The sequence below is a fragment of the Lipophrys pholis genome (genome assembly GCF_963383615.2).
Source record: "Lipophrys pholis genome assembly, chromosome: 1".
Classification (NCBI taxonomy): Eukaryota; Metazoa; Chordata; class Actinopteri; order Blenniiformes; family Blenniidae; genus Lipophrys; species Lipophrys pholis.
The window spans coordinates 33,427,799-33,447,525 of NC_137635.1; the positions used below are offsets into that span (position 1 = coordinate 33,427,799).

Sequence of the window (19,727 nt, forward strand, 5' to 3'; positions counted from 1 at the left end):
TGGTGAAAGCAGAGTAAGATTAGAATTATGATTTACAAGATTATGCCATTTTTAGCACTAACAATAATGATGTAGCAATAGGTTGACTGCGTCATGGGATCTAGTAGGTGAGAACCAACATTGATAAAATGTTAGAATCTGCATGAGGTCATATAGTAAACATGTTTGGTGCAGTCAAATAACTAGGACACATCCTCATGTGACCCGCGGAGCACGGTTAGGGAGACGCTCCGGTTGGGGTCTGCCTCGCTGCCTCAGGGTCTGAGCAGCTCACAGTCACTGAGTCAGAGTTAACGTGAGGACACGAGTCCAAATGGCAAAGAAGTGAACCTCTCAGCGGGATAATGAACCCGAGAGCGCTCATCATTTCACCGCGATGTGATTCGCAACGCGGAAATGGAGGGCCGTGAATCAAAAATGCCATTAGAAGTGTCCGAGGGATTTAAAATAGACCACTCGTGTAAGAGGACAGAAAACATCTCAAACAGCAAACAGTCTTTTGAAGAACAATAAGAATTATATTAAATAATAATTATATATATTATATCATCCACAGGTCTTTCTGGAGATCGCTATCCTACTTTCTGAGGTCACTTACTAAGGTTTTCTAGGAGTTGCTGTCATTGGTCATCTGAACCTTTTTCAAATTAAACCATTTACAAAAGTTGGATGCAGGAATATATTATCAGATGGTATGACATACTCACTCTATACCGTCTCAACTAACATAATGGATTAAGAATTAAAGTATCGTTGAATTTTATCACAATCCAAATTTATTGACATTACTGTTTGATTCATTTATCATCACTGTTATGATCCTTTAGTTGAATCTGATTTTAGTAAGCAACTATGTGTTTTTTCCACATTTTAATTGTATGTTATCAACTTGGATAAAGATCCATGCTAAATATCATTCAATCATATCACATTACATTTCCTAATATTGTAGTAATATATTAATTAGAATTTATTAACTGATCTTCCTCATTTGTATCATTGTTTGAAATTATTGGTATCGATTTTTCACATTAGAACTATAAAAACTATAAAAAGCTTTATTGCTTCTTTTTTTTTATTACACAAACCAAAAGAGTAAAGTCCAGTGTGGCTATTACTTATTATTTTACCATTATCTGTATATTTTGACAGATTCTGTTAAAACTGTAATCTTCCCACTGAAAAGATCTGCCTTCTGTAATCTGATATGTTGTAATGTCCAAAATATCACTTCTTTCAATTATTGTTCCAAAATTGGAATCCTGAATCCTGCACACATTTCACTGCTGTCCAGTCTGTGGTGTATAAAACAAGCGTCTCTGGGAGCTTTACACACAGAAAACACCACTCATGGCTCTGTCTCGCTCTCTCCTCTTTTCTCATTGGAACTCAACTAGGCCATAGCCAGAAAACCTCTTTTCTAAATATTACCGGGGACATGCATGTCACCAGCACCCTGAGGGCCACTCAGAATAGAAGCCTGGATAGAAGCAGCACGTGCTCCACTGACAACTGCTGAGCCTCCAGCTAACGCTCCTCTGAAAGGCTCCTCGATATTTATTTATTCCCCCCCCCCCCCCCGTCAGATTTTTTTATACTTTCATTACAGAATCAAATGCTTTTCTTTTTTTTTTTTTTTGACCAACTTATGATTGAAGGACAACTCTCCTGAGCACCTAGATTACATAACGTGGTCGTTTGTGATGTTAAGACGTTAACCTGTGGGACTTTCCCTCCACTTCCTCTGACTCTATAATCCTAAGAAGATTGACACTAAATGACATTTTACCCCCAGCGGGCTGCAAACATACACACTAAACCAGTCTTGTGTGGTCGAGGTAATCCCTTTTGACCCAACGTCCTTCTTTCTCTCATTCTCGCTCTGCTTCCTCTTCCATCTAGATGGTGTCCCAGAGGATCAACTCGGTGGATCTGTCCTGCTGCAGTCTGGAGCAGCTACCTCCAAACCTCTTCTACAGCCACGACCTCACCCACCTCAACCTCAAACACAACTTTCTGCCTGCAGACCAGCGGCTGCAGCAGCTGCAGAGGTACAAGGCCACAATAAATACACTGTAAAACACTCCTGACATTTCACCAGAAGAACGAGGCGGGCTTAGAAAAGCCCTTCGTATTCTAAATTCCACATTTCTTCAAAAGTATCATCGGAAAACATGATTGAATAATATCCTCAGATATCTTTTAGAGGCACTGGAGCCAATCCCTGCTCAAAATGGATGAAGCTGGGATACTCTCTGGACAGGTCAAATGACAGACTAACACAGAGAGACACACTGTCTCACACACCGAAAGGCAATTTAGAGTCACCCAGAGAAAACCACACACAGGGAGGACGAGCTAACGTTACACAGAAAGACCTCAAGCGTGCTAATCACCATGTCACTGCCACTGGAGTGTCGCAAAGATTTGAAATCTGTAAACACCATGACCAGCCATGATCACACCAGTGCACCTGATTGAAGGACTGAACTTAAAAATGTTTTAAAGATCTGGAAATTGGTGTGATAACCTGCAATACGCCTGTCAAAATATAGTCACAGCTACAGTCTGCCAATAAGAGGCATCTGCTGCCTCTCATCCAGAGATACTGTTCATATAAACTGTAAATAATGTTTCATTTGGTCTGTTTTAGACTTTTAGAGATATAATAGATGTTTCCCCTGTGCACACATGGAATTTATTTTTACTCTGACTTGCTTCCACTTTTCGGAGACGTGCTTGTCCACATCATTGGCGACAGAATTGTGCATGCATGTGTGATTATGTCTCTCTGTGTTTGTTCTGTGACGGGCTGGAGACCGGTCCAGGATGTACACCGCCTTCAGCCCATTATCAGCCGGGAGCTGCTCCAGTTCTCTGCAACCCCCTGTTTGGATAGAAAATGAATGAATGGATGCATATGACGGTGTTTATTTTTACTGAAGACTGTGAAGGATGAAGTGACAAGATAGTTGAGACAGGTTTGGACGACTGCTGCTGTGAGCAGGATGAAAATAGACACAAGACAGGGTTTGGAAAACAATTAGCATAACTGGGCCACAATAGGAGCTGCAATGGGCGTGTTGGACGTTGAGGCGGCAGACAAGAATTTGTCACAGCAGGTCATGGCTGAACGGTTTTACAGAGCTTTAGCATTGTGATTGCAATTTGCAAGCCATCGACCTCAGTTGTTTAGGACGGCGGCCATTGGCAAACGCGTACCAAAGGTGGCCGGCCAGGGCCGTACCAGACTCAGTCCGATGAGCCCTGAGCCCCAGAAGGGTAGATGCGTCCATGGGGAGGCTTTTAATGTGCCTGGCCTCCCTCACTCTTTCCCTCTGTGGGCACCATCTGCTGCATGCTTATCATGGTCTCAGATTAAAGACCACAGCCAAGACATAAGTGTGTGTGTGTGTGTGTGTGTGTGTGTGTGTGTGTGTGTGTGTGTGTGTGTGTGTGTGTGTGTGTGTGTGTGTGTGTGTGTGTGTGTGTGTGTGTGTGTGTGTGTGTGTGTGTGTGTGTGTGTGTGTGTGTGTGTGTGTGTGTGTGTGTGTGTGCGTGTGCGTGCACTTGCATTGATACATGCACTGGTACACTTTGCACGCTTGTCACAGCGTCTCTTTGCAAAGATTACTGCCAGAAGACTTCTACCATTTAGCCGAGTGAATTGTGTGAACTGGATGTGTGAGCTTCAGTTAGCTGTGCTTGCAGAATGATGCGTCTGTGAGAGGGAGAGTTGCTCGCTTGTACGCAACAGAAATAGAGGCTGCAGGCTACAGATTTGGGGTCAGTGGATACAAAGTCTTGATACAGTATGGCATTTGTTGTGTTTCTCGTCTTCATTTTAAGACAGCGGCACTGAAGGAATCAGTGGGTCTGCATTGTGTGACTCCGTTTGTACCTGATAGAAAATTGTGCATCAGTGCAGTTCTGATTTTCCACATTCTATTTTGTTTTTTTTAATTCATTTGTAATCTGCAGGATTCTGATTGATGCTAAATAGAAGATCACAGAGGACTACTTTTCTCAGTCTGTGAGGGCTGCACAGCTCCCCTGCTGGCCAAGTGAGATAACGTCTATTTAGTGCTGCCAAATCAAAGTAGGCTCATCCGCTTTTGACCCAGCATGACAGAAAAAGAGGTCAGTAATGAGAAAGAGATGAATAGTTAGCTGAAAATAAAGAGGTTTTGACAGCAACATGCAAGGGAGTTGCTTGAGTACTCGCGTCCCCTTGAGAGGCACGAATCAAAAGAAATGGAGTCGAGAGCAATATTGCTCTTTGCGCGGCCCTCTGTCAATGTGGGTGTATGTGTTTTGGTGTGGACTGCTTTTGTTTCAGTACAAACACGAGCTCTTTCTGACATCTAACATGGGGTCATAGTGCTTTTGTATTTTTCCTGGGGCAGTGGAATGTGTGAACCTGCCGCCTGCCTCTCCCTTTCTCTCTTTTCTTTCCGGCCAAATACTAACCGGTGAGGGATTTGCCAATCAGATATGCATAATCAGTTGTCTGGGATACTAGCTTTCTCTTCTGGCATGGGAATGCCTTCCCAACATGCATCTCGCTGTGAGACAGAGATCGCCACTCACGGAGGGGGAATAGCTAATGTTCCATGCATATCATTGAACCATCGGCCTGTTTATTTGCATATGTATGATAATTTAGGAAGCCGTGAAGGACAAAAGAGTCACGTAACTACAAGACAGAAAAGCATCAGCAAATTGCTATGAAAGGAACCAAAAAGTGAAATGTTACCACATTATGAACTCCTAAAGGTGATGTGGTGAATGTTTTAGTGAGTCTTAACAGTTTTTCTTTACATTTCAGTACATCCTGAGTTGTATTAGCGTCTATTGAGAAATGTTACTGCTGCCATAACTCATATCAACTCAATATACTCTACCTTTTCTTCTTTCTGAGGAAACCAGTTTGTTAGCAACTAATCGCTATTTCTTCCTGCCTTTTTAACCATCTAACCAAAAGTCAGTTAGGAAGAAGTATATTTTCACTACAAGTGGAAATGGAAAGTTCCAACTTCTGAGTGGGGAAAAAATATATCTGAATGCTGCCAAACTTGGAAATTCCCACCGGGAAAGTCGAAAGTTATTGATGGCTTAGAGAAGCAAATCTGAACATTTGTGCTGAAATACAACTATCACATAAAAGAGGGTGAAAAGACCCATATTTCTTGAGCCGAGCCCAATGGCAGCTGAGTTTGGCAACGAAACGAAATAAAAGTGGTACCTTAATACATAACACAATATGGTAATAAAATAGTAACTCTGGAAGGCAATTTTATAAACGACAAAGCATCTTCTGTTGCCATGTTTAGCCCCACGTTAGAAAACGTACCTTTTGTAAGATTTGTAAACGCTTCAGAAATCAAGTATGTGAGATTTGATATATTTAGTATGATTAAATGTCACATACTTGATTTTTTGAAATCTTTTTTCTTCATTTATCTTCAATAATAAAAAAATTAACGCTTCAGAAATCAGGTGTGTGTGTGTACTCGTATGTTTTATATCTTATGACCTTTCAAGGAACACAAATCTGCTGGACAAAACTGTAAAAAAAAAAAAAAAAAAAGTAATTATGAGGGGTTTTTTTACTCGATTTTGGTGATGAATGTTTGTAATCGTGATAGCGAGCAGTGGCCAAATAACAGAATGAGATGAGAGGACAGATGATAGAGAATGACACACACACACACACACACACACCCTGAGGAGGGGGCATGAGCGTTACTCAGCAGATTGCAGAGGTTGATTTAATGGTGGAATGACATTTTCCCACATCCCCTCCACCAACTGCCTGCCGGAGTCACCCTCAGCTGGAAGGACTTGGCCACCCGGATCAATAGCACTCATGTCCCGGGCGCCTTTTCTTCCATCAACTGAGTGGCGTGTGTGTGTGTGTGTGTGTGTGTGTGTGCTGTTGCAGTGCGCATGGCTAACATGGCTCAGCTTCACCCGCTCACTGCGATAGGGTGATAACAGGTTGCACGTGTGTGTCTGTGGATAAATAAAGAGGAGTATCTCACACACACACACACACACACACACACACACACACACCCACGTTACGCCGCTCCCTCGGCTCGCTCCTCCCTTGAGAGTCCGACCCCTGTGAAGGTCACCGCTCTGCCATGGGACGGCACGAGAATGCCACCGGTCACCAGTGTTTAAATGAACAACACAGACATCTCTGTTCTTGTTTGCTCAACAAGCCACTGAAGGTTTTACCTTGCTGTTTACAGGGAGGCTTTGTTCACGCATGTGTTGAATCTAACTGTTATTGTCTCCAACACTTTGCTTCACTACCCATGAATATATGTATGAATAGGTTATACTCTATTAAAAGATTATTGTTGACAGTACACGACACTCTTCTCTTTTTGTTCAAATGAATGTCTCGTCTCTCTCCAGGTTTTCTCGTCTGCGGAGCCTCAACCTGTCCAATAACCATCTTGGCCAGTTTCCCCCGGCGGTCTGTGACATCCCCACCCTGACAGAAGTCAACCTCAGCTGTAACTACCTGGCCTCTGTCCCCGGCTCTGTGGGTGCTATGACCAAGTAAGGAACGAGAAGATCTTGCTGATAACCATAGCTTTTCGATAATGCATGGCAACATAAACTTTTCTGGAGTCTCAACACTTTCCCATTAAAATATCTATAACTGATGAGAGTTGTGCATTTAGTCACACAGTTACAACTGAAAACTCTTCTTAAGTCTCTTTCTATGCAGCTCACCTTGTTGATTGACAGTTTTTTTTCCCTTTTATCACAATATTGGCTATTTCACTAAACTCCTGTCTGATTGAGGAGTTTCTCATCGATTCTGACATTATTTTTAAACTGTTGCTTTTCGTCTCTATCCACAGTTCGGCTGTTGTGTCAGAGCAACTCCACAATAATACTAAGAAAGGCCTCAAAAGTAATTCAGTTGTCACGTTTAGAAATGAGTAGTTGTAATATTTTCAAGTAACTCACCGCTTCTGAAAGAAGTAACAGGTTGTGACTTACTTACACGACATGACAAATCCTCTGCAGCAACATTTAAATTGATTTCAGTGATTCAATAAGCTTGAATCTACAGATTACAAGTCGTTTTTCATCTTGGCTACAGTAAAAGATGCCGGGTAGCAAATTCATTCTCTTATCGTGCCATATATGTCCAAATAACATGAATCTACATCTAAAACTTTTAACATATTAACCATAAGTTCACTTGTTTCAGAGGCCAGTATTGCACAATGCACAATAAGACAATGATTTCGCAACGGTCACATGACATAACAACCACCAACAATGTGCTTTGCCAGCATTGGAGCAAACTACAGTGTTATTAGTGTAACATTAATCTTACTCTGTTCACTCAAATGAACTTTGGTCCGATTTAAAAAACAAAACAAAAAAAAAAAAAACACTTCTGACTTCTTTTTAAAGTTTCTTTACATTATTTCTGAGCTGATCAGATATTATGGAGAATGCAGTTTTGAGCGTCTCCTCCTATTTCGCCGTGGGCAGATGTAGCACACTGATCTTGAGCAAAGCGTTGTTTGGTAGACGTTGTCAAGTAAAGGAGCCTTGCATTGGGTTTAGCATGTTCTTCACATTGACGTTAGTCTGCTGCAGGTGTAGTCCAGTCCAGAAACATGCCTGTGAGGTTAAATGTGATGTCCTGCTGACCCGTTCTGGACTCTTTCCTGGGAAACTTCCAGATTTCATAGAGATGACGGAACATAACTGATTTTGCTGGCTGTACATCTTTTTCTTTTCTTTATTTTTCTTTTGTCGTGAGAATACTTTGAATGTTTTAGGTTTTGGTCGAGCTTCAGTTTTAACCCCATGTACTTTTGAAAAAGCCCCCTCTGCTTCCTCTGTAAATGAGGGTGAGATATATTTACTCAACTTATTTCTAGAGAGTTCCAGGTATCCTCCAAACCTAAATCTGTCTCTGAAGTCAAGTGAATATTCATATTATGTGTTGGGTCTATTTTCCTCCCTCACCACAATAGGGATTAAGGGTGATCTTTAGTAACTGGGTCAGTACTGACAGTTTGGATATTACATCTGCTTCGAGCTAAAACCTTATTTGAAACTAAAGTACAGGTATGCGGCTTGAAGCAGTGCAAGAGGAGAAGTTAATCTGCAGGAATGATCTGGTATGCCTGTAAATTCCTCAAGTGCCCAGTAGGGCATCTGTGCTGGCACTGCCATCTGCTGGACATTTAGAGGATTATCCCATTTGGTACATTATCGCTGTTGGAAGTTCATTATTTCTGTAAATATCAAAGAAATGATTGTTGTTGTTTTTTTTCATATTATCGACCTCTTCCTAGACCAGACCTTGGCAGTCGAATAAGATCCATGAGAAATTCTGGATAAACTATGAATTATTCTGCATGATGCTTCGCTTTTATTTGAAGGTAGCCTCTTTATCAGTTTTTAGACTTTGTGCTTAGTCGGTGTTTGTGAGCCTTCACAACGTCCTTATTTACTGCAGTCAAGGTAAAGCAGCGTGCTTGGCTTGTGGACGACAGTGCAATTACAGAGGATTACAATTTAGAGGGAATTAATTTTCCACCCTCGGATCTAAACTGAGGTCATTTGCCTGAAGTCCTTGTTCTTCTCTCAGTTTGCAGACTTTCCTGTTGGATGGAAACAGTTTAAGTGACCTGCCCAGCGAGCTGGGGTCCCTGCAGAGGCTCAGTTACTTGGGCCTCTCCTTCAATCAGTTCAGCCACGTGCCGCAGGTGCTGGAGAGGTTGACCTCCATGGAGAAGCTGTGCATGGCCGGCAATCACCTGGAAACGCTCACTCTGCAGAACTTCCGGCTGCTCCACGTCAAACACATCGACTTAAGGTACGGCCAGGCGGGCAGGGCCCGTCCACACACCATTGCACAATTCTTTAAAATAAACATAATGTGGATTATCATTGTCATAATTGAACTGAAATTTGAAGCCGCCGGTCATGCGTATCCCGAGTACTGCACGCAGTGACACATGTTAGTCCACTAATGACCGAAACAAAAACACAATGAGGCAGCCAAAACACGAACAGACAGCCAGACAGCGCGGAGTCAGGAAATCATTTGCCTGCCGTGGCTCCGTTAGCCGTCTGAGAAATCACCAAGCTGGAGTGACTTGCACTATTTTGTAGTTAATGTCTCACTCCTTCTGGGCTCGCTTGAATCTCCCTCCTCAAAAAAAAAAAAAAGAAGTTTACATACCCAGTTTCTCAGTCTCACATGTAAGGACAAAGATCACCTGGTATCCCCGAGGAAGTTTTGTTTTTATTTGTGTTCTCTTGGTTTAAAAAAAAAAAAAAAAGTGTCCCAGAAACTGTGTTGTTGAATATTTGGAGCGTTTTGGTTCCAGGTCCAATGAGCCTCAATCTACTCCTGCTTTTTGCAGATTTCAAGATTGTCGTTCATGTATTTCTACGTTCATAAAGTTAGCTTTTTACAGCATAGAATATTAAAAGTTTGAATGAAATGTATTATATTTACTATTATCAAATCAATGCACAGTCAGCAGCTCCACGGATGAAACTCTGAATAGATTTAACCTTCAACGTTGAGTTAAGAAAAAGGCCACAGTGAATGGAAACTAAAGGCTGATATATGGAGGAGATAATGTCATTTAAAAGAATTTGAAATGTGAGAAGAAGAAAACATCTTGTAATGAACCTTAAATGTTCTGACATTTCACTGATTTAGTTGCTAAAACTGTTTGAATATCCTATGACTGTACCTTACTATGTTATATGAATGCCTTATTTAATCTGTTCTCTCAATATTCAGCTTCATTCTCATTTGTGTGTCTGAAGATGACAAATCTCTTTTTCTTGTCAAGTATATTAAGTACTCCTATATGTTTCAATAGTTTTGGAGTAGTTGCCAGAATGACAATGCAATGTAACTGTGTGCTCAAATCAAAAGCAGAAACTTATGGCTACTTTCTCTGTTTTTAAGCGGCGTTTTTGATTGTGGGACCTGGTCGTCCTTTCGTCACTAATTGATCCAAGATAACAAACAATCCAGTCATTTTCAGTGGTTATACTTCCTCATGAGCCACCAGTATTGCACAAACTGTGTAACCAAAACAACCCGACGCTTGGGAATACATACCAGCGATCGCTCACACTTTGTGCGGTTCCGCCTCGTCTGCTCTACACATAAACCATCGCCTCCTCCTTGCCTCCTCTGTCAGGTTGAATAAGATCTCCGTCATGGTGCCGGATGAGCCAGACCTGCTGAGGCACGTGACCCAGCTAGACGTGAGGGACAACAGGCTGACGGACCTGGACGCCTCGGTGTTCCCCAGACTGGAGGTGCTTCACTGCGAGAGGAACCACATCGGCAGTCTCAAGGCCAAGGGCTGCTTGCTCAAAGGCATCTACGCCTCCAGCAACGGTGTGTTTGGACAGACGCACACAGAACTCTTTCCTACGACCCTGTAACAGACCGTCGTCATCTTTTCTTTTTTTTCTTTCTATGATCGTCCATCAATAAGGAATTAATTTTTAATCATCAGTCCCGCAGTCTCATTGTCTCTCTCCATCATTCCTCTCCGACCTGTCATCTCCGTCCTCCCGCCGTCCGAAAGCGCTCCCCCATTTTCCATCCACCTGCTTCTGTAATAGACCGTGTCTGTCCTTGCTGGAGGTTAATGTGTTTGGATTTCTCCCCACAGAGCTACGACAACTGGATGTCAGTCCTGTGCCCTCCAATCTCAGCTACATGGATATCTCCAGGTGAGAATTATTCCTCAGGTGCACGGTGCGCTATTTATAAACCTGAACCTCGTTTACAGGACGTCCTCGCCACTTGTCAGGCGCACAGAAGCTTTATTTGTTTGGCGTAAATGTTGCTCTGGAAATGATGTGAGTGCATTTGAAAGCACTTAGTCGTGTGTTGAAATGTGAGCGCAGGAAGCTGTCATTCGTTAACCAGGTTGACCCTGACCTTTGACACGACCATGGATTGTAGAGGAAAACATAGCTTCCTCTTCAAAAACCTGTTCACGTTCGATAAAAGGCATAAAAGACCACCTTGATTTAAACCCTTTTACCCTAATTTCTGCCTGTTTCTTCCTTACTAACTATGACAAATTAATAACTATCAGAGAAGACAAAAAAAATTGTGCTTGCGTTGGATATTGTGTAAATAATGACCAGGCTTGACACTGTTTTAAACTTTTAATAAATTAACATGAACACTGCTGTGTTTTGGCCCTTTCACTATCAGTTAGTGCACAAGGTCACCTGTTTGGTGAATCCGATCAAATGTGAAAAATTGTGATACCAAATGTAATCCGAGTGCTGACAGCACGTAATAATACAAACACTGGAGCAACTTCAAAAAAATGACTCATTACAGTGTATGATCGTTGTACTAAATGAGCTTGTTGAGGAACATTTTTAAGTCATGTGATTTTGGTCAGTTGCACACTTTGCAATTTTGTGAGTAAAACAAGTCGCAGTTGAAAATATACCCTTGAAATACTCATCAATTCAAAAAGTCCAGACTATTAAATTTTCCCACTTTAAAGTATTTCACCGAGTGCCCGAGAAAGAGTTATTATATCTCCCGGGTTTACCTTCTATCTATGGATTACTTAATTTAATAAAAGTAAACAAACTGGCTACTTCAAATATCACACGATCAACTTTTCATTGTTTTTCTGAGCCGTGTCAATTTTCAGGCTTTGATAGTGTCACTTTTAAAAACAGCTGCTGAAAATTGTGATTACTATTCTATTCTTTGTAAAACACACACACACACCCAAAACAAAACTGTAAATGATGTAAGATAATAGACGATTACACGCCTCTACTATTTCAGCCCATTTCCACTGCTCTGCAATCTGCACATAATTCTTCATCATCATCGTCATCATCACCCTGTCTGTCCTCCTGTAGGAACCATATGGAGTCCCTGCCAGACTGGCTCTGTGAAGCTAAGAAACTGGAAGTCCTGGACGTGAGCCACAATCTCATCGCTGAGCTGCCGGCACGGTGAGTCTCTCTCGCAGCCAACGTGCCTGCATGAGCCTGTAAATGGAGTACAGTGCCGGATTATTCTCCCTGCCCTTTGCCGGCCCGTCATCTATCCCCCATAGAGGCTCATAAATCACACCGATAGCCTGTAACCTCTGTAGCCTACGTCCATTCTCTTCCTCTTTATACAGCCTTTTTAGAAGGTCGGCTCAGATGCACCTCTTTCTCGTCCCTGCATCTTGCTCCGTCTGTCTCGTTGCCTTTCTCTTCGTCCTCTCTCTCACTCTCTCTTGGGTTCTAAATGTCTATACACCTGCTATTCTTATTGTCTGGAGATGCTTTTTGGGTTTTTTCTACCCATGAATGTCAGAATGATAAATTTCGGCTGCAGGCCCCACTAGAGTTGTTGCTATTTTCTCATCCTTATAACTGTTTCAGCCTTACGCTGCATTTTACCATCCATCCATCCATCTATCCACCTGACGGTGTGTGTGTGTGTGTGTGTGTGTGTGTGTGTGTGTGTGTGTGTGTGTGTGTGTGTGTGTGTGTGTGTGTGTGTGTGTGTGTGTGTGTGTGTGTGTGTGTGTGTGTGTGTGTGTGTGTGTGTGTGTGTGTGTGTGTGTGTGTGTTCTCTGTGCTGCAGGTTGCTTTGCAGCAGCAGTCTGAGGAAGCTGGGTGCAGGACACAACCAGTTGCAGAAGCTGCCAGAAAGAGTGGAGCGCCCTCTGCTGGAGGTTCTGGATGTACAGCACAATCAACTGGTCGAGCTGCCCTGCAACCTGTTCCTCAAATCTGACAGGTAGCATTAATCATGAAGTGGGAGTGATTTTTATAATTTTTTTTCTCCCCCCTCTAACATCAGACCGAAGCACTTAATGTTGGGAAATGACTGGGGAATGAGGATGAATTATGAGGAGGCTTTTTCAATCAAGGATGGCATCCAAGGGCGAGGATGACACACAAATATTAAACAAGTCATTTGAAAGCGACGGAAATGATTTGATGTTGGAATTACATGCATGCTGTTATATTGCACTGGCTCACCTCAGTTGTTTTTTTTTTTTTTTTTTTTTTTTTAAATGTCCTTGTCTGAAGGAGAAAACATGTATGCGTTTGCTTCGACTTGCAGCTTGCGGAGCGTTAACGCATCAGCCAATAAGCTGGAGCACCTGCCTCCATCCAGCCTATCAGAGGAGAGCCACAGCATCCTGCAGGAGCTCTACCTGACCAATAACCGGCTCACAGACAAGTGTGTGCCCATGCTGACCGGTCACACACACCTCAGAGTTTTACACATGGCCTATAACCACCTCCAGACCTTTCCAGCCAGGTAAAAACCGCAAATCTTGTTGTTATGTTATCATGGGTTGATTACTTATTTGGATTACTCCAAATAACCAGAGCAGGGGGGCAAGCAAAGAAATTCAGTTTATTGTGATATAAAGGGTTAGGGTTAGTGTAATTAATGCTTAAATTTAGTTATTCGACATTACAATCCAAATCACACATTTCTAGCTCACAACTCTTTTTTTTTTTCATTGTTCAGTTTCATTGTGTTTAATTTATTCCCACGTCATATACATTTTCAACATGGTTGGATGCATAAAATGATAATGTCAAGAGAACTATTTAAGCTGTTAGTAGTCGTCCAGTTTTCTGCAGCGACCGTGGCCTCCTCCCACAATTCAAAGACGTCTCATGTAGCCGGAATGCTGAGATTGTCTTATATATATATATAATATCTGATCTTTTATCACTGTATGTGTTGAAAACATCAACTGTATATGTGTTGTATTGCATGTGATTACCGAACTGAACCAAACATGGTCGTCTGGTTAACTGGTCACTCTAACCTGCCTTCAAACTGTGTGTGTGTGTGCTGCGTGTGTAATTGTATGAGTGTGAGTGTGTGTGTGTGATGGTAAAAGAAGTGTAGAAAAGGTTGTGATGTATTTCTTTGTTTGCTCCGGCTCAATCGCTGTATTTTTTTCCCCCCACTTCCAGTAAAATGGCCAAGCTGGAGGAGCTGGAGGAGGTGGACCTGAGCGGCAACATGCTGAAGACCGTCCCCACCACCATCATGAACTGCCGGCGGATGCACACCCTCATCGCCCACTCCAACGCCATCGAGGTCTTCCCGGAGGTCATGCAGCTGATGGAGATGAAAGTGAGCTCATGTTTGATCACACGCCTACAAAACTCAGAGGTTTGGACTGTGGCCTGTGTTTGTGCGAGGACTGACGTGTTGTGTGCCGTCGTTGTCAGTGTGTAGATCTGAGCTGTAACGAGCTGGGTGAAATCACTCTGCCAGAGAATCTGCCTCCGAAGCTGCAGGAGCTGGACCTCACCGGGAACCCTCGCCTCAACCTGGACCACAAGACCCTGGAGCAGCTCAAGTAAGTCACTGTCTTTATATTCCCATGCGTGATTTTGTTTGACTTTAACTGGTTTTTGTGTGGACTGTGTATTTGATTGTAATTGTGTCCGTCTTCTGGACTGTTTTCTATCGATACGTTTATGTAGCGTATTGTACCCATTTTGAGGAGAGAAGCGACTCCTCTAGATTTTATGTGTCATAGCGCCTCAACCCGACCCAGTGAATGTGATATTTTCATGTTTCCTTGTTTTTCAGTAATATTCGCTGCTTCCGCATTGATCCGCCTCCAACCTTTTCTTCAAATGAGGCATCCGGCGGGCCTGCTGTGTGGAGCCATGGTTACACGGAGGCCTCAGGCGTCAAGAACAAGTAAGTCCAATTCAGTCGATGATGAGACAACCGCCGCCGTCGCACACTCGTCCATTGAAGCCTTTCTAATCCCAGACTCTCGAGAGGCAGGATTGTCAAAGCCATGTCACTCCGCTGGAAGGAAACACTGAAGCGTTGCTGAGCAAAAACACAAATCATGCACATTCAAAAGACCAAACCTCTCCAATGTAATGCAGACAAATTCAGTTTAAAGGTGCTATAAAGCAACACAGCATCACTATCTATGGCCGTAATACACTACTAGCTCAAATAACTGTTGTATCACTGTTATGACTTATAAACTTAGTAGTTGGAGTTACAAAGAGGGGATTTTACATGTAACTTACTTTATGATCCACGTGAAAACAAGTGTAGAGTTGCTGTCTGTCTACCTCACAAGCGAACTGTTACCGTTTCACTAAGCTCCTGTTTGCTGGAGGAAGAGTCTCCTAATCCTGAAGTCCTGAACGAACTCATTCCTCGTGACTGCACCATGAACCATCATGACAGCACCACCTGCTCTTATTATTGCTTTTCATCAGTATTATCTATTATTGTCTGTAGCATCACTGGGATTTCCTCCTTGTGGGATGAATAAAGTCAATCTTATTAAAATGCTTGTAAATATAATTTCCACCTAAAACATATTAGTAAAGACTGTTTCAAGATTTTTGAAACGCTTTTAAAGTATTAGGGGGTAAAGGACTCACAAAATACAGTAGAAATAAACATTTAAAATAAAAGAAACTGGTCAAAATTAACTTATTTTGCAATTTAGGGCCTCAGTATTTCTTTGAATTTGATACGTTTCTTTTTCAAAGCTTTGTAGTTTTGTTACCACATTTTTAAACACCTTTGAATCCTATTCTCCGACAATATAACATTTTATTAGCGATCTTAAATGTGACAAATGAATTTGACAAACGAATAAATGCTGCATAATGTCACAATGCATCAGTCAGGTCCACTGACTGAAGGTAAAAGTTATAAGGGCCATAACACCAGCATTGTTTGCGGTATTTTAAGAAGTATACCACAAAATCTTCCCTAATTTTCTCAATGTCTACGAATCCAACAAAAGCAGCACTGATCAGAAATTAAGAGAATTTTTTAATCTTATTCTGTTACTGTCTTCAGTAATAATCAGAAATAACAGAAATCGTTTTGGTAACTTATCAAGAAATGATCACGACAGGATAAAAGAAGTAATAAATAAATGTGATGAATAACTTATTTTATGTGCCTTTCTTAATGCCGGTGCTTTAAATAGCACGCCCAACTGAGTAATTCCACAACAGAACGCTGATTGTCGCCTCGCAGTGAAATCGTTGGTCTCTCCTCAGACTCTGTGTGGCGGCCCTGTCGGTCAACAGTTTCTGTGGAAGTCGTGAAGCTCTGTACGGCGTCTTCGATGGTGACCGGAACGTGGAAGTGCCGTACCTCCTGCAGTGCACAATGAACGACGTGCTGGCTGAAGAACTGCACAAGACCAAGAGCGAGGAAGACTACATGACCAACACCTTCCTCGTCATGCAAAGGTAGAGTTTCGGCTTCGTCCTGATGTCATCTCAAATCACCAAACTGTTCCAAATATGTTTTTATGGTAACGTGTTCACATAATAAGTTACAAGTAATGCTTGTAATAAAGATGGCAAAACAGATTTTCTTCACTTCAACCGATCACCTCTCACCCTAATAAAGATAGGCAGAGGCAATCAACAGCAGTACGTACTATGGGGATTAACCTTAGTTAATATTTGATTTGTTGCATGTAAAGGAATTATGACTGTAGACCGAAAAATACATCTTTTAAATCATTTAAACCTGAATATAATTGATGGCCATTTCTTATATTTATTAGCAGTATGTTCCCCACCCCCCTTTTCAAATATGCATGCATGTAATTATATACACCTGGTAACTACTTACTCCAAGTAATCCTCAATTAATCAAAGATATCTATAACGCAAACTGGGTGGTGTGTCAAGTGACTATTAATTTATTATTGTTTCTCATTTCTATATTAAATATCTTCGTCTGCATTTTTAACCCCTTCCTTGTGCTCCTGCAGGAAACTCGGAACTGCGGGACAGAAGCTGGGCGGCTCGGCGGCTCTTTGTCACATCCGACATGACCCCACTGACCCGGGCGGCTGCTTCACCCTCACAGCTGCCAACGTGGGCAAGTGCCAGGCCATCCTGTGCCGCGACGGGAAGCCGCTGCCTCTGTCGCTGCTGCACAACGTGGGGCTTGAGGAGGAATATCGCAGGATTAGGCAGCACAGGGCGATCATCACCGAGGTAGAGACGCGGGAATCAGTGTGCTAATTAAAGTAAATGTGATGTCACATGTGTGAATGTATTTGAGTCCAAGGGTTGATTCGTGTACTTTTCCCCCACAGGATAACAAGGTGAACGGAGTGACGGACTCTACGCGGATCATGGGTTACTCCTTCCTCTACCCCTCCGTCATTCCTTGTCCCTACGTGCAGACGGTCACCCTCACGCCTCAGGATGAGTTCTTCATCCTGGGCAGCCGCGGCCTGTGGGACTCGGTGTCTCCCACCGAGGCCGTGGAAGCCGTTCGAAACGTCCCCGACGGCCTGGCAGCTGCTAAAAAGCTGTGCACGCTGGCGCAGGGCTACGGCTGCACCGACAGCCTCAGTGCTGTCGTGGTGCAGCTCAGCGTGAGCGAAGACTGCTGCTCCTGCTGTTGTTCTGAGCCCCCCCAGCCTCCGCCCAGCCCCGGCTTGGGCCCCTACCCGCCCTCCTCATCCGGCATCAAGGAGCGGCCCTCTGACGGTTCCCTCCCCGTGCCCCCGTCTTCCTGCAGCGAAATCAGCAGTGAAATCAGCACCAGCGAGATGAGCAGCGAGGTGGGCTCCACTGCCTCGTCCGACGAGCCGCCGCAGAGCTCCCTGGTGCTGCTGCAGGAGCAGCCCCACCACCCCCACCTGGGTCTGCACCATCAGGCCCACTTGTTGGCCCTACAAAACCAGCAGGCCAATATGAGTGCCCAGCCCTGCCAGTATCTCTTCCCAAACTCTGAGCTGCCGTCGGCCCGCAGCTGCTGCGCCCTCCACCCCGCCTGCCTGGCGGGCTCCTTTCAGAGGCAGCTCTCCAGCGCCACCTTCTCCAGCGCCTTGTCTGACAACGGCTTAGACAGCGAGGACGAAGAGCCCATTGCTGGCGTCTTCTCTAACGGGAGCCGCGTGGAAGTGGAAGCGGACGTCCACTGCCTAAAAGCAGAGGCCTCCTTGTCCTCGTCGCCTCAAACTTCAGCCCCTCCAACATGCAGTCAAGAACGCGCAGAGCTCACGGTCCCGCCACCTCCTCCTCCGCCGCCGTGCACCCCGGAACCGCTGGAGGACGCGGCGGACATGAGCCAGGGGGAGGCCGAGAACGGCCTGGAGCGAGACGAACCGTGGCAGAGTGCAGGAGCAGGAGGCGCAGACGCGGGAAAGCTGGCGGGCAAGAGGCGGGTCAACGGATCGGTGGCACGCCAGGAGAAAAGCCACAACCTGATTGAGGTGGCTGCCGATGCTCCCTCCAAAAAGTCTGGGGGTTATTTCACAGCGCCAGCACAACCCGACCCAGACGACCAGTTTATCATCCCCCCAGAGCTGGAGGAGGAGGTGAAGGAAATTATGAAACAGCATCAGCAGAAACAGCAGAAGCCACCTGGGACGGATCAGCCCTCGGACTACTACGACACCCCGCTCTGAACAGCAACAACTAACAGCCTCATCTTCCCTACATCAGCCTAATGGCTCCGATTTTTTTATTTTTGTTTCTGGGCCATATATGGACACCAACACATTTATTTCCCTCAAAGAGGCTGTAAAGTGTCCCTGAAAAAGTCTCACCCAGCATTTTCTAACACATCCTCCTATTTTTCCTCCCGGCCTCTCCAACGGAGGAACGCGCACTATAACCTGCTCCACCCGTACACTCAAACAGGCAAACGAGCCCTTTAATGATATTGAACCCGAGCCTGTGGACGCAGCTCTTCGTGCCCTTCTTAAAGACCGTGGAACTTTATTTTTACATTAGTCGACCAGCTGTAATCTACACTAGTCTCTTTACAATAGCATTAGCTTTGCCACAAACACTTGTTGATATGGATAACAACTCCATGGTTTGTTTGTTTGTTTTGTAAGAACTTACCATATCTTTTAATGTGAAAGCAGCGAAGTATGCTGAAGGATTTTTAAAAACAAGAGACACATAATCTTCTTTTTTTATTATTATCAGTGAACTATGTTGAATGGTACACCAATAATACCACACCTAACTGTTGTAGATAGGGCACTTAAAATACTGTATTTCTTCAGTAAATCATGGCTCTTGGCCTGTAAAATGGCATAGAAATTTTTTGTAGAAATTTGCAATACTAACTCCTAGGAGTTGCATACTCTTGGTGACTCAGTCACTTTTACTAATCTTCTCTGAGAGAAATGGTGATTTTTTTTTTTTTTTTTTTTTCCAATGATTGTAAATAAGAGAAATGTTGTATACTGATGCTTTTAAAGGAACTGCATACCTGTATGTCGGTGAAGGTTTTTAGTGGCGGGGGAGGAGGTGTCGTTTGCTATTATGGAGGTATCACCCCCTTCCCTCCTGTCTTGCAATGTAGACACACTCACCCACACACACACACCTACACACACACACACACACACACACACACACACGCACATGCACACACAAATGTAAATGTGCAATTGCAAGTCAGAAACCCTGACGTTCCATGCAATATAATTACACTAAAGTTGCTATGGTTTGCTCCACTTTGTCTAATTGTGATGTCCCGTAGTCATCACTGTATCTATTCAACACAAATAGACACACACACACACACACACACACACACACACACACACACACACACACACACACACACACACGCAGACACACATACACACACAGGTAATTTTAGTCCCACCTCCCTCCTACAGTAACTGTTATCACCG

At 43.6% G+C, this 19,727-nt stretch overlaps 1 protein-coding gene across 1 annotated transcript in view; it reads left to right on the forward strand.

Annotated features, from left to right (window-relative positions):
- The window catches only part of phlpp1 (PH domain and leucine rich repeat protein phosphatase 1), a 52,755-nt gene extending 33,079 nt beyond the window's left edge, over window positions 1–19,676 (forward strand). Inside the window, exons 4-17 of the mRNA XM_080471066.1 lie at window positions 1,903–2,051; window positions 6,430–6,576; window positions 8,642–8,869; window positions 10,221–10,423; window positions 10,704–10,764; window positions 11,932–12,027; window positions 12,653–12,808; window positions 13,139–13,339; window positions 14,014–14,176; window positions 14,275–14,405; window positions 14,642–14,755; window positions 16,099–16,293; window positions 16,827–17,055; window positions 17,157–19,676. Coding sequence (XP_080327192.1) covers window positions 1,903–2,051; window positions 6,430–6,576; window positions 8,642–8,869; window positions 10,221–10,423; window positions 10,704–10,764; window positions 11,932–12,027; window positions 12,653–12,808; window positions 13,139–13,339; window positions 14,014–14,176; window positions 14,275–14,405; window positions 14,642–14,755; window positions 16,099–16,293; window positions 16,827–17,055; window positions 17,157–18,479 — 3,396 coding nt within the window. The 3' untranslated portion in view covers window positions 18,480–19,676. The remainder of the gene's footprint in view (window positions 1–1,902; window positions 2,052–6,429; window positions 6,577–8,641; window positions 8,870–10,220; window positions 10,424–10,703; window positions 10,765–11,931; window positions 12,028–12,652; window positions 12,809–13,138; window positions 13,340–14,013; window positions 14,177–14,274; window positions 14,406–14,641; window positions 14,756–16,098; window positions 16,294–16,826; window positions 17,056–17,156) is intronic.
- The last annotated feature ends 51 nt before the right edge of the window (window positions 19,677–19,727 follow it).